General features: G+C 42.7%; 1 protein-coding gene across 1 annotated transcript; it reads left to right on the plus strand.

Annotated features, from left to right (window-relative positions):
• The first annotated feature begins 2,731 nt into the window (after positions 1 to 2,731).
• eed (embryonic ectoderm development) lies at positions 2,732 to 8,997 on the plus strand. The gene is made up of 12 exons (XM_056264818.1): positions 2,732 to 2,888; positions 3,309 to 3,461; positions 3,550 to 3,642; positions 3,793 to 3,858; positions 5,590 to 5,715; positions 5,801 to 5,882; positions 5,983 to 6,074; positions 6,213 to 6,346; positions 6,425 to 6,530; positions 6,620 to 6,778; positions 6,923 to 6,996; positions 8,749 to 8,997. Exons 1-12 carry the CDS (start codon positions 2,772 to 2,774, stop codon positions 8,873 to 8,875), a joined length of 1,329 nt encoding a protein of 442 aa, XP_056120793.1. The 5' UTR covers positions 2,732 to 2,771; the 3' UTR covers positions 8,876 to 8,997.
• Positions 8,998 to 14,825: the final 5,828 nt, after the last annotated feature.

Raw genomic sequence — 14,825 nt, forward strand, 5'->3', positions numbered from 1 at the left:
TAAAATCACAATGACAAAATTTCACATTCATATACATACAATAGGCACACGGAAGACACTGAAAATAGATTTGAAAAGTATATCCCAGAGAATCCCCTCACTTATGCAAGTTTTATTTTTACTATAGGGAAGCAGAAGGTTTCCTCTTACTCCGAGTCTGGTGAAACTCGAGAGGACATTTGGGGACGCTCTAGTCAAATGAAGCATCCTCAGCTTTAACCTCGACTTCTGCATTTCCTTCTTCTGTCACGTTTACAAAAACATGAATCCACAATATTCTCAGCGTTCAGTGAACCGCAGTGATTCTCGTCATACTCAACATTCAGTGTCAGTTACTCTGGGTGTTTGTTTCAGAAGTAATATCTTGTATGAGGTTACAACAAAACCTGATACAAGCAGGACAAATATTATTCAAATGAAGATCATCTGAATGTGAAGATAATAAACAGTTTCATTGGTCTGGGGGTTTCAAAGTCTGTTCAACCACAGATTAAGTTTCAACCACTGAACGAACGACTGCTCTTTCACTTTTCTGAATCTTCCCCTCGACTGGATCATAACAAGGAACTTGCTTCTCAAGCTCGAGTGTCTGAATGTACTTTCGGTGTGATCCTGATAAACTGGTAATTCGAGTCGGATCGAGGATTTCAAGCAGTCGGATCTTAAACCATAGATTAAATTAAATATTAACAACTTAATATTTTCACATTATTTTTTTAGGGGTTTGGATAAAGGGGTTTGAGTGACTAATAATCAACATTTATACTGATAAAAAATATTTATGTAATGTTATCCGTGTTATATTTCAGCTGCAACAACAACGTGATCTTTTATAAAGATCTGTTTGGCCATTAACTTTTGAATAGATTGCTATGCATGAATATGAGGAGCGTCGCATGAAAGACCCGCGGCTGCAGATCAACGCTTCATTTCTCTCCCATACAGTAGAAAATTACATTCAATTAATTGACCCTTCGCTAAGCCACGCCCGAAAACCGCCACTGGCCAATCGCGTCTTAGCAACCGTAACTAGGGAGGGCGGGGCTTAGCGAAGGGTCAATTGTGGAGGATTTTATCTTTGACAGGATGATTGACAGGTCAGTTTAAGTGACAGGATGATTGACAGGTCAGTTTAAGTGACTGGACGATTGACAGGTCAGTTTAAGTGACAGGATGATTGACAGGTCAGTTTAAGTGACAGGATAAGTATAACTAAGAGAGAGAGCAACCGCTAGACGCTATTTTATGATGTGATGAAAGTGTGTCCCACAGCTTATCTACTCTTCTGCTACACACTCAAAAGTATCTACTTTTTCTTCACAAACAGAGTAGGCTACATACTTTAGGGCGTTAGGGTTAGTAGGCGATCGGAACGCAGCATCAGTGCTGACAGTCGAGCTCCACTTCCTCCTGCAGGTGCTTCTACTTCCTGTCACATTCCCAGCACTGATGTGTCATCACACACACACACACACACTGTCTTTTTATAGATGATTTGACTAGAATATTCATTGACACACACAGTCTTTTTATAGATGATTTGACTAGAATATTACACACACACACACACACACATCCGCTTTACAGACTATCACACAGTTTTCCTCAGAGTCTTCCTCAATCGGCCGTGGAAACTCTGATTTATTTACAACATGTTCCTGGATCAACATCACATCAGATCTGAGAGACATGGTTAGGGTTTATGTCCCGTTCAGGCTTTAAACCCGTGTGTGTGTGTGTGTGTGTGTGTGTGTGTGTGTGTGTGTGTGTGTGTGTGTGTTCGTCAGTCACAGCAGAAGCCAATGAAGACACAGATTCAGGATCGTAAATACTCACATAAAATAAAGCATCAGGATTAACAATGAAGACAAACAACACGACTGATCTAACATCACTGATGATCATCTGATTCTGTCAGTCTGAATCATGATCACAATCACTCCATTATACTTCAATATAATCAACACACACATAATGATGAAGACGACGGTCTAGTTTACACATTTGAGACTGTAGTTTATTTTATACCTGAACCTAAGTCACATCAAAAAAAAAAAAAAAAAAAAGAGTGTCACTGTGTGTGAACTATTATCGCACTTAAGCCATGAAAACTTTGCATTAAACTTTATTGTTAAACTCTTGCTGTGGTCGAAATCGCCCCCTATCCCCCATTCCCTGATCCCTACATTACTCCACTACATAGTGCACTTGAGGAGTGAATGGCAGACACTGCTGGTTGCTGTTTAACAATATTAATCATTTGAAACGTAGGGAACTAGCAGCTTCAGTAGTAATGAAAAGATTTTTCTTGAACTCTGACATGGAAACTAGCATATAAACTTTGATTAAACAATTTAATAATAAATTTAAAAGGAATGTATACCTGTATGATAGTACGCTGGTGCAGCGCGGCTTGGAAACTGGATGATTCAGCGGCGCCATCTTCTGGTCAGACGCGGGAGTTCATTCACAGTGCATTATGGGTATTCTACAGCCGTTGTGCGGTGCAGTGTGGGATTGAATGAGTGCACTAAATAACTATGGTTTCAGACACCACTACAAATGGCTGTCCTCTCGAATAGTGCCCCGTATAAAGGTATAGAGGGCGATTTCGGATTCAGCTTCTGTTTTCTGTGGTGTTCCCTCTAGTTCTGTCTCCCTCTGCTGGCGCTCAGTGTTACTGCAGCTGTCGTGCTGTTTCGCGGCTTTCCGGCAGTGTGGCACGAGCCCGCGCGAGTCGCTTTCCGGCAGTGTGGCATTGCTGGAAGAAGATGAGGAGGAAGATGTCTGAATCTCATGCCGAGGCGGGAAACGAGATGCCGAATAACAAAAAACAGAAATTAAGCAGCGACGAAAACAGCAACCCCGATCTGTCCGGAGACGATAATGTAGGTTTATTGAAAGTGTGTGTTTGTGAGTGAAGAGAAGGTTCTCTTTGTCTGTTATCGTGTGTTCATCATTAGCGCAAGATAATCACTTTCGTTTATTAGCTTGATTTAGTTAGTGTGTTCAGTATTGTCAAGAATAACATCAGTCAGTTATTCGTGTTATATATTATATGTGTTTATATCGATGAATGATGAAGCCAGTCAGTCTTACTATTAATGCCCATAATAATACTAATTAATAACAACATTAAGCCTGATCGGTCTCTGTGAAGTGTGTTTGTGTGAACAGCTTTGCTTCTATATTACAGGTTTATGACGTTCTGCTCAGATTCGCTTCCATGTTTTACCAATGTGTCTCCATCTTTCCTTTCCCGACCCGCTGTGTGATTCCCCATCTCTGTGTGTTTGTGTGTTTCCCAGGATGATGCGATCAGTGTGGAGAGCGGACCCAACACGGAGCGGCCGGACACTCCGACCAACACTGCTAATGCCCCGGGCAGGAAGAGCTGGGGCAAGGGCAAGTGGAAGTCCAAGAAATGCAAATACTCCTTCAAGTGTGTCAACAGTCTGAGGGTAAGCGAGCCTGTGGTGTTTCTGTAGTGTGTGGCACCTGTAGTGTGCACTTGTGAGGCACCTTGACAGTGTATTGTGACGCGTGCAGGAGGATCACGGGCAGCCGCTGTTCGGGGTTCAGTTTAACTGGCATAGTAAAGAAGGAGATCCACTGGTGTTCGCTACTGTCGGGAGCAACCGGGTGAGTGAAGACTCACTCCTTATTCATTAAACACACACACTCTCTCTCACACACACACACACACACACACACACACACACACACACACACACACACACACACACACACACACACGTGTGTCTCTGCTGATTCTCTGTCTTGTTCCTGCAGGTGACTCTATACGAGTGTCATTCTCAAGGAGAGATTCGTCTCCTGCAGTCGTATGTGGATGCTGATGTATCCTTCTCAGAGCTCGGGTTCTGTGTCTGACTATCTGGCTGTGTGTCTGACTATCTGGCTGTGTGTCTGACTATGTGGCTGTGTGTCTGACTATCTGGCTGTGTGTCTGACTGTGTGTCTGACTGTGTGTCTGACTGTGTGTCTGACTGTGTGTCTGACTGTGTGTCTGACTGTGTGTCTGACTGTGTGTGTCTGGCTGTGTGTGTGTGTCTGGCTGTGTGTCTGACTATCTGACTGTGTGTCTGACTATCTGACTGTGTGTCTGACCATCTGACTGTGTGTCTGACCATCTGACTGTGTGTCTGACCATCTGACTGTGTGTCTGACCATCTGACTGTGTGTCTGACCATCTGACTGTGTGTCTGACCATCTGACTGTGTGTCTGACTGTGTGTCTGACTGTGTGTCTGACTGTGTCTGACTGTGTGTCTGACTGTGTGTCTGACTGTGTGTCTGACTGTGTGTCTGACTGTGTGTCTGACTGTGTGTCTGACTGTGTGTCTGACTGTGTGTCTGACTGTGTGTCTGACTGTGTGTCTGACTGTGTGTCTGACTCTGTGTGTCTGACTGACTGTGTGTCTGACTGACTGTGTGTCTGACTGACTGTGTGTCTGACTGACTGTGTGTCTGACTGACTGTGTGTCTGACTGTGTGTCTGACTGTGTGTCTGACTGTGTGTCTGACTGTGTGTCTGACTGTGTGTCTGACTGTGTGTCTGACTGATTGTCTGACTGTGTGTCTGACTGTGTGTCTGACTCTGTGTCTGACTCTGTGTCTGACTGACTATCTGACTGTGTGTCTGACTGTGTGTGTGTGTCTGACTGTGTGTGTGTCTGACTGTGTGTGTGTCTGACTGTGTGTGTGTCTGACTGTGTGTGTGTCTGACTGTGTGTGTGTCTGACTGTGTGTGTGTCTGACTGTGTGTGTGTCTGACTGTGTGTGTGTCTGACTGTGTGTGTGTCTGACTGTGTGTGTGTCTGACTGTGTGTGTGTCTGTGTCTGTCTGACTGTGTGTGTGTGTGTGTGTCTGTCTGACTGTGTGTCTGTCTGACTGGTGTGTGTCTGACTGGTGTGTGTCTGACTGGTGTGTGTCTGACTGGTGTGTGTCTGACTGGTGTGTGTCTGACTGTGTGTGTGTGTGTGTGTCTGTCTGACTGTGTGTGTGTGTGTGTCTGTCTGACTGTGTGTGTGTCTGACTTGTGTGTGTCTGACTGGTGTGTGTCTGACTGGTGTGTGTCTGACTGGTGTGTGTCTGACTGGTGTGTGTCTGACTGGTGTGTGTCTGACTGGTGTGTGTCTGACTGGTGTGTGTCTGACTGGTGTGTGTCTGACTGGTGTGTGTCTGACTGGTGTGTGTCTGACTGGTGTGTGTGTGTCTGACTGTGTGTGTGTCTGACTGTGTGTGTGTCTGACTGGTGTGTGTGTGTCTGACTGTGTGTGTGTCTGACTGGTGTGTGTGTGTCTGACTGGTGTGTGTGTGTCTGACTGGTGTGTGTCTGACTGGTGTGTGTCTGACTGTGTGTGTGTCTGACTGGTGTGTGTCTGACTGGTGTGTGTGTGTCTGACTGCGTGTCTGTCTGATTGTGTGCGTGTGTGACTGACTGTGCGAGTGACTGTGTGTCTGTCTGACTGTGTGTGTGTGTCTGATTGTAACTGTCTGACTGACTTTGTCTGTCTGTGTGTGTTTGTGCCGTGGGCGTGTGTTATTCCTTCACTCTCGCTCTGTCAGGCTGATGAGAACTTCTACACCTGCGCCTGGACGTTCGACTCGAGCACCAGTCACCCGTTACTAGCCGTCGCCGGGTCACGCGGGATCATCCGCATCATCAACCACATCACCATGCAGTGCGTCAAGGTGAGAGCCAGTGACTGTGCTGAACTCTCTCGTGTGTTTCTGCTCCTCCGTCACACTCACACACACACACACCTCTCGCCCGCAGCATTACGTCGGACACGGGAACGCTATCAACGAACTCAAGTTTCACCCGCGGGACCCGAACCTGCTGCTGTCCGTCAGTAAAGGTAATGAGGCGTGTGCAGACGGACACGCGTGTTCAGCGCTCAGTGTTTCATTGTGTGTGTGTGTGTGTGTGTGTGTGTGTGTGTGTGTGTGTGTGTGTAGATCACGCGCTGCGCCTGTGGAACGTTCAGACAGACACACTGGTGGCCATCTTTGGTGGAGTCGAAGGCCATCGGGACGAGGTGTTGAGTGCGGTGAGTCTCAGAGGATTCCCTGTGTGTATATGTGTGTGTGCGTCTCATTATGATAAACACGCTGATGATGATGTTTGTGAGGTGATGAAAAACTAACAGAAAGGTAGTATAGATGAACGTGTGTGTGTGTGTTTGTAGGATTTTGACCTGCTCGGGGAGAAGATCATGTCGTGTGGGATGGACCACTCGCTGAAGCTGTGGAGGATCGACTCGGAGCGGATGCTGAAAGCCATTCGCGGCTCGTACGAGTACAACCCCAGCAAAACCAACCGGTCAGTGCTCACTATCTAGTGCACTTCCCTGCCCTGATGCCGACTCATTTATCCTGTCGTTTCTACATGCGGTTTCAGGCCTTTTGTGTCTCAGAAGATCCACTTCCCAGACTTCTCGACGCGGGACATCCACAGGAACTACGTGGACTGTGTGCGCTGGCTCGGAGACCTGATCCTCTCCAAGGTGCTTCACCCGAAACACACAAGCTCATACACACACTTATGTTCGTTCACTCATCTTTATTATTTCTCTTGTTTGATCATGTTTCGCAGTCATGTGAGAACGCAATTGTGTGTTGGAAACCTGGGAAAATGGAAGACGATATTGACCATATCAAACCGAACGAGTCTAATGTGACGATTCTCGGCCGCTTTGATTACAGTCAGTGTGACATTTGGTACATGCGCTTCTCTATGGACTTCTGGCAGAAGGTATACAGTGGAGTTCAGTCTCGTTCTGCTATCAAGTGAACTGTAGGCTACTGACAACAGAGCAAGCTAATGACACATAGTGTCAATAACTAGTGTTTGTAAGAAGATGGTTGAGTGTGTGTGTGTGTGTCTTCACCCTCTCAGATGCTTGCTCTGGGAAATCAAGTCGGGAAGCTGTACGTTTGGGACCTGGAAGTGGAAGATCCTCATAAAGCAAAGTAAGACTCCTCATCTGACAGCTGTCCTCACCTGTGTGTGTGTGTGTGTGTGTCAAGTCACCTTTATTTATACAGCGCTTTTTACAATACAGATTGTATCAAAGCAGCTTCACAGTGATAACATGAAAATAATACTAGAAGTTTGTTTCTAGAAGAAAATTGCATCATTGTCCACCTTCAGGCAGATCAATAATATTGTTGAATATTAAATGTCCCCAACTAAGCAAGCCAAAAGCCAAGGCAACAGTGTGTGTGTGTCTGTCCTCACCTATGTGTCTGTGTGTGTGTCTCCTCACCTGTGTGTGTGTGTGTGTGTGTGTTTGTGTGTGTGTCTGTCCTCACCTATGTGTCCGTGTGTGTGTGTCTCCTCACCTGTTTGTGTGTGTGTCTGTCCTCACCTGTGTGTGTGTGTTTGTGTGTGTGTCTGTCCTCACCTATGTGTCCGTGTGTGTGTGTCTCCTCACCTGTGTGTGTGTGTGTGTGTTTGTGTGTGTGTGTCTGTCCTCACCTGTGTGTGTGTGTGTCTGTCTGTCTTTCCTCACCTATGTGTCCGTGTGTGTGTGTCTCCTCACCTGTGTGTGTGTGTGTGTGTGTGTGTGTGTGTGTTTGTGTGTGTGTGTGTGTGTCTGTCCTCACCTATGTGTCCGTGTGTGTCTCCTCACCTGTGTGTGTTTGTGTGTGTGTCTGTCCTCACCTATGTGTCCGTGTGTGTGTGTCTCCTCACCTGTGTGTGTGTTTGTGTGTGTCTGTCCTCACCTATGTGTCCGTGTGTGTGTCTGTCTGTCTGTCTTTCTTTCCTCACCTATGTGTCCGTGTGTTTGTGTGTGTGTGTGTCTGTCCTTACCTGTGTGTATGTGTGTGTCTGTCTGTCTTTCCTCACCTATGTGTCCGTGTGTGTGTGTTTGTGTGTGTGTGTCTGTCCTCACCTATGTGTCCGTGTGTGTCTCCTCACCTGTGTGTGTGTTTGTGTGTGTGTCTGTCCTCACCTATGTGTCCGTGTGTGTGTGTCTCCTCACCTGTGTGTGTGTTTGTGTGTGTGTCTGTCCTCACCTGTGTGTCCGTGTGTGTGTGTGTCTCCTCACCTGTGTGTGTGTTTGTGTGTGTGTCTGTCCTCACCTATGTGTCCGTGTGTGTGTGTCTCCTCACCTGTGTGTGTGTTTGTGTGTGTGTCTGTCCTCACCTGTGTGTCCGTGTGTGTGTGTCTGTCCTTACCTGTGTGTATGTGTGTGTCTGTCTGTCTTTCCTCACCTATGTGTCCGTGTGTGTGTGTTTGTGTGTGTGTGTCTGTCCTCACCTATGTGTCCGTGTGTGTCTCCTCACCTGTGTGTGTGTTTGTGTGTGTGTCTGTCCTCACCTATGTGTCCGTGTGTGTGTGTCTCCTCACCTGTGTGTGTGTTTGTGTGTGTGTCTGTCCTCACCTGTGTGTCCGTGTGTGTGTGTGTCTCCTCACCTGTGTGTGTGTTTGTGTGTGTGTCTGTCCTCACCTATGTGTCCGTGTGTGTGTGTCTCCTCACCTGTGTGTGTGTTTGTGTGTGTCTGTCCTCACCTGTGTGTCCGTGTGTGTGTGTCTCCTCACCTGTGTGTCCGTGTGTGTGTGTGTCTCCTCACCTGTGTGTGTGTGTGTGTTTGTGTGTGTGTCTGTCCTCACCTGTGTGTGTGTGTGTGTGTCTGTCTGTCTTTCCTCACCTATGTGTCCGTGTGTGTGTGTGTGTGTCTCCTCACCTGTGTGTGTGTGTGTGTGTGTGTCCTCAGGTGTACGACGCTCACCCTCCCCAAGTGCACCTCTGCGATCCGGCAGACGAGCTTCAGTCGGGACAGTGGGATCCTGATCGCTGTGTGTGACGACGCCTCCATCTGGCGCTGGGACCGTCTGCGCTGACACACTCCTCACGCATCACATGATGATCTACTTCTTATCTCATTGCTTTTGTTTTTATCTTGACGTTGCTTTCGTCTTTTGTTTCCTTGTCTGACTTTAATAAAATCTATTTTTCTAATCTATTTCTTTCTCCGTTCTTCAATCTCACTTAAATTGTTGTGAAATTGTTTAATTTAAGCCAACGCTTTTTGATGGTGAACAAAGATTCACCATGGGGCGGCAGTGGCTCAGTGGTTCATGTAGGTTGTCTGCGAACCGAAAGGTTGGTGGTTCAATCCCCGGTTCCACCTGACCAAGTGTCGAGGTGTCCATGAGCAAGACCCCTAACCCCGGCTGCTCCCGACGAGCTGGATGGCGCCTTGCATGGCTGACCCCGCCGTCGGTGTATGAGTGAGTGAGTGAATGGGTGAATGTGAGGCAAATTGTAAAGCGCTTTGGTGGCCATTGGGTCTGTGAAAGCGCTATATAAATGCAGTCCATTTACCAAAGATTCACTAATTTTGAGATTTGTGCTGGCTACTGTATACAGGCCACCATACAGACTTTATCAAAGAATTTGCTGACTTTCTACCAGAGTTAGTATTGGCTGCAGATAAAGTCCTAATTGTTGGTGATTTTAATATACATGTAGATTACGAAAAAGGTGCATTGGGATTGCCATTTAAAAATATTCTTAACTCTATTGGAGTTAGACAACACGTGTCAGGACCTACTCATTGTCGTAATCATACTCTAGATCTAATATTATCTCATGGAATAGATGTTGATGCCGTTGAAATTCTGCAGCAGAGCGATGACATCTCAGATCATTATCTAGTGGGTGTAAACTTAATTTAGCCAAGGCTGCAAAGCCGACTCCGTGTTACAAATATGTTAGACCTATAACTTCTGCCATTAAAGATTGCTTTATCAATAATCTTCCTGATCAGTTTCATCATCTCAGCATCCCAGATAGCTTAGAAGAACTCGATATTGCAACAGAAACTTTTAACTCTCTCTTTTCCAGCACTTTACACGCAGTTGCTCCATTGCGCTTAACCCTCTGGGGTCTGAGGTGTTTTCGGGGTCCTTGAGATGTTTTGGCATGCTCTGACATTTGTGCTTTTTTCAGTTGCTTATAAACATATTAATGGCACAGGTGAAATTACACTCTATATAGCACACACAGGGCTACCATAATATGTGAACAACATGTTAATACATGTTTGTATTTTTGAGAGAATATTGTTTATGCGTGGTTATTGAAAAAACTAAAAACTAAAGTTTCTAATATAAGGCCACAAATAACATACTAAATATTTGTCCACAAGACTTTTGACTAGTGGATGTTGTTGCCTAGAGTTTTTGCTTTGAATTGATCTGAAAATCATTCTGCCTAATCATTCACATAAAATAATAGATTGTTTTAAATTGTGAAAAACATTTTTTTGTTTGCAAAGGCAATATGCGGATGGGCGGAACGGCCCAACCCCCTCATGAATAATTAGGCAGTTCTCACCTGAGCAGACTGCATACTAATGAGCCTTTCATTCAGGGGTGTCACACAAGAAAGAATGCAAGGACAATATATATATATAAATAAATAAATATTTATACACACACACACACACACACACACACACACATATATATATATACACACTACCGTTCAAAAGTTTGGGGTCAGTGAGAATTTTATTTTTATTTTTTGGAGGAAAGAAATCAATACTTTTATTTATCAAGGAATAATTCATTTGATCGAAAGTGACAGTAAAGACATTTATAATGTTACAAAAGATTCTAACCCTAACCCTATTCATCAAAGAATCCTAAAAAAAAAAAAAAAAAAAAAGTACAACTGACAGACCAACAACTGTTTCAACATTGATAATAATAATAAATGTTTCTTGAGCATCAAATCCTCATATTGTACTGATTTGTGAAGGATCATTTGACACTGAAGACACTGACACTGGTGATGCTGAAATTCAGCTTTGATCACAGGAATAAATTACACTTTACTATATATTCACACAGAAAACAGCTGATTTACACTGGAGATAATATTTAATACTATAACTGATTTTTGTTGTATTTTTAATCAAATAAGCGCAGCCATGGTTAGCAGAAGAGAATTCTTTTAAAAGTATTTAAAATCGTACCGACCCCAAACTTTTGAACGGTAGTGTGTATATATATATACAAACAATCAAAATATAAATGAAAGCCAAAAGCACATTTTTAGTCACACCTTTTAGCCATCCACATACCATTTTTAGCCATCCACCGCGGTCAAAATAAACCAGTCGCATTTCAAAGTCGTTCGCGAAACGACCGCCAGGTGGCGCAAAGGGACATTTAGCAAAACGTAAGTGGGGCTAATGTCTGTAGCCTATAAGGATGAAATACTACAAGTTATGGTAATTTCCAAATAAGCCTACAACAAACATTTATAGCCTAATCCATAATTGTTGGTCATACAGATAAGATATAATCTTTTAAAACTGTAAAAGGCTCAAGTATAGGCCTACACTCACAGGCTAAATGAAAAAATCGCTCATGTGAGAAACAGACGTTCGGGTATTTCTCAGTGAGTAAATTCATAGCCGAGCGGTAGAACTTACGGTTCATCATCAAGATGACGCGGGTTCAAATCCCGCACAAACATGGTCTGCTGTATATTTTAGATTTATTTAGATTTGTCTAGCTCTAAAACTCTGTTACACCATACAGTTTTTTTTGCTTATATTTATAAAATACAATTATCATGCATTTCCATTTTACACTATAAGGAACAAAATAGTAGCTATCCAACAGAACGACTTTGCATCTGTATAATAATAGGCTACCAATCGTAATTTCAAAAGCAGTTCTGTAAAAAAATTAATTATATATAGCCTATATATATATATATATATATATATATTTTTTTTTTTTTTCCAGGGCTGCCAACTCTCACGCATTGAGCGTGAGCGTAGGCTACTCACGCAATTTACCCAAATCTCACGCTCTCACGCCACACCCCCGATTTCTCACGCTGAAGTGTCAACCCGGTCGGTCAAATTCCTAAAAGATATAGTTTATCTATAGATCTACCTGTTGAGATCACGAGTGGCTCAGCCACTCGTGATCGACTAGTTATACCGCAAATTAGTTAAAATATCCCGTAATCTATCTAGAGCGAGCGTGCATGCGAGGCAGACCATGCGCGTGCATGGCAGAGAGGTCTGTACAACCTAGAGTTTTTTAAAAACATGGTTTTAAGTAAAGTGTGATTTGCCAGGGGGGACTAGGATTTCCTTCTGGTCTAAACATCCCTGCTTCTGCTGAATTATTTTAACCCCCCCCCCCGTAATTTTTTGGTCATACAGATAAGAGTAGAGTAGGCTTACATCGTTCAAAACTGTAAACTTGTATTCATATAGGCTAACGAGAGGTACAGAGGATCTACTCAAACATGCAATGTAAGCGCTTCCCAATGAGAAAATGACAAGACAAGGGTGAAAATCTCGCTCTATGTAGGCTAAATCGCCCTGAATTAAAATGTAAAAACAGATCAAATAATGTATTTGTCGAAATGTTGTGATATTGTTTCATTTAAGTTCATAATTATTCTATAAATGTTATTTAATTTAGCAGCATTACCACGAAGCACCGTGTTTCGATATTTATTTGAATAATACAAAATAAAATAAAAACTTAATTCACAAATTGCATGCCTTGTAAGGATCCAAAGATCCCTGTAGAATTTAATATTGAGTTGAACATTTTGTTCATGACAACAAATTAACAAGCGTTTTTTCAGGTTATATTTAGTTTTGCTTGGAAAAAGCTGGCCCAAACCAGTTTTATTTCATCAATTATTGAAATAATGAAATATTTAGTAATAAACTTTTATGACAGAAATATCACTAGGCTACATGTAACTTAAATCATTTAATTCCTTCATTATCAACACTGTCTAGAATAGGGATTTAAGTGTGAATTGCGACTTCTCTTTGTGTTAAGTCAGCCTCAGACTCCGATAGCCTGTGGGGGGTTGGAGGGACAGTTGCTGGACAAAGGTGTTAATGTTCCTCTTTCATATGGAGAGTGTCGGATAGCCAGCCTGATGAGCAGGCAAAATTATTGTAAGGATAAATCTGTGTCCAAATGTAGACCCCATATCTTATTAAATTATAAATATTGTAGTTTATTTATTGTAGCCTATTTTAAATTTTTTTCACACAAAATTTCAATTGAAGTGATTGTAAGGTGAATTCAACAAGGCATGCTGTGTCTTTGAAGCAACAATTAAAGGTTAAATATTTTTTTCGTGATTTGTATGGCTGACACGCAGCGACATATACAGTATTATCAGCTGTATGATGTGTTTTTACCCTGAAATGATTAATTTCGAGAGAGAGACCCGCGCGCGTAGCGAGGGAGACTAAAATAAACTTGTTAAAAAGAGATCCAGCGCGAGAGAGGCAAAGAGAAACGCATGTTTTTAATTTAATCATGTTTCTTTGGACAATTTTCGTTTTGTACTGTTTTAATTGTTTAATTTAGCTGTAATTTCTTTGGCAATACACATTTAAAATGTCGCAAGAATAAGATTAGCCTAGTGTTTCTTATTTTGCATCGCAAAAGAAATAAACTCTAAACCCGATGCAACCCGATGAAAAAATGTAAACCTTGAAATGTTCGAACTTGGTTTCAAACTTAAGTAATTTTAGTGTTCTTTTACATTACACAATAATTTAGCAGACTAAAGACGAGCTTCTTCATTTTCATTTTCTGATGCAATCGGCTGACAATCTTCCTTCATCAGTTTTTGTCGTTTGTGCAGCGGCTGCGGTTCTACAGGAATGTAGCAAATTTATGTTGTAATGATAATTAAACAAAACTCTTGACTTTAAATAAGTAAACAGTTATAAACAGTTACCTATTTAAGCATCAAGGTGGGAAAATATAAACGCTGTAGGACAACATCGGTTAACAACATGTATGCTGCATTGAGATTCGATCTCGGGTCTAATGAAGCTCCTCGAAGCTCGTGTTGATGCGTTAACCACTGAGCTATCGTCTGTACACTGATAAAGTGGTAAAGCCTCATTCATGTAGCCTAAATGTTTTTTATTGCAATGTTTTATGTTGAAATGTTTTCATTATTTATTCAATTACATTTCAGTAGCCTAATTTCAGTATTGTGATTATGAATTATTTTAACTACGTTTCACTTGTTGAATTCTTCGGTGCGGCAGCAGATTACGCATTAGAGAGAATAAACCGGAATAAACGAACACTTTTCAGAGTCTATGATTGTAGCGCCTCTTAGCGGTAAAAGGCAGCAAATACACCACACATTTTACCGCCGCGGTGGAACGGCTGATGTGGGCATTGTCATGGCTTGCCGACATTTGCGTTTGAATAGCGCGCGTCCTCCGTGGGCGTGTCAGATTAACGCGTAATGAAGTGTAATGAGCTGGGAAAAAAAATACTGACAGCACTCTCTTTTCATACAGATTGCATAAACTGAGAATATTTGTTTTTTATATAAATTACTTCATTTAAAAGAAGAGAATTTAAGCTTCATAAAGAAAAACCTCTCGTGCCTGTGTGACAAGTAATCGCGGAGTTACAGTTAATCTTAGGACGCGTTTCAGAATGGACTTCACTGACAGAGAGAACGCAGAACTCGCATCATGTTTGTTTTTCTTTATTTGGTGAAAAGCACAACACTTTGTTTTTATTGTGAGTATCCATAAAAAAAATAGAAACTTAACAGGATCTAATGATGTACAACACTTATATGTAAGATCAAAACCAACCGAGTATTTTGAGTCTCTTTTACACTGATAAGAAAAAAAGCAAGACAATCGCGCCGGCGCGATAGCCGACCCCAGGGGGTTAAAGAAGATTAAAGAAAATAGTCCAAAGCCGTGGTACAACGAGCACACACACACACACACACACTCAGGCCCTTAAG

This window comes from Rhinichthys klamathensis, unplaced genomic scaffold (assembly GCF_029890125.1).
Source record: "Rhinichthys klamathensis goyatoka isolate OS25496 unplaced genomic scaffold, OSU_Roscu_1.1 h1tg000224l_1, whole genome shotgun sequence".
Classification (NCBI taxonomy): domain Eukaryota; kingdom Metazoa; phylum Chordata; class Actinopteri; order Cypriniformes; family Leuciscidae; genus Rhinichthys; species Rhinichthys klamathensis.

Excerpts from the sequence above, each read along its gene's own strand:
- eed (XM_056264818.1), top strand. The coding sequence starts at position 2,772 with ATGAGGAGGAAGATGTCTGAATCTCATGCCGAGGCGGGAAACGAGATG. Across the intron at positions 6,531-6,619 it reads GAGACCTGATCCTCTCCAAG|TCATGTGAGAACGCAATTGT; the intron begins GTGCTTCACCCG and ends CATGTTTCGCAG. Across the intron at positions 6,779-6,922 it reads CTATGGACTTCTGGCAGAAG|ATGCTTGCTCTGGGAAATCA; the intron begins GTATACAGTGGA and ends TCACCCTCTCAG.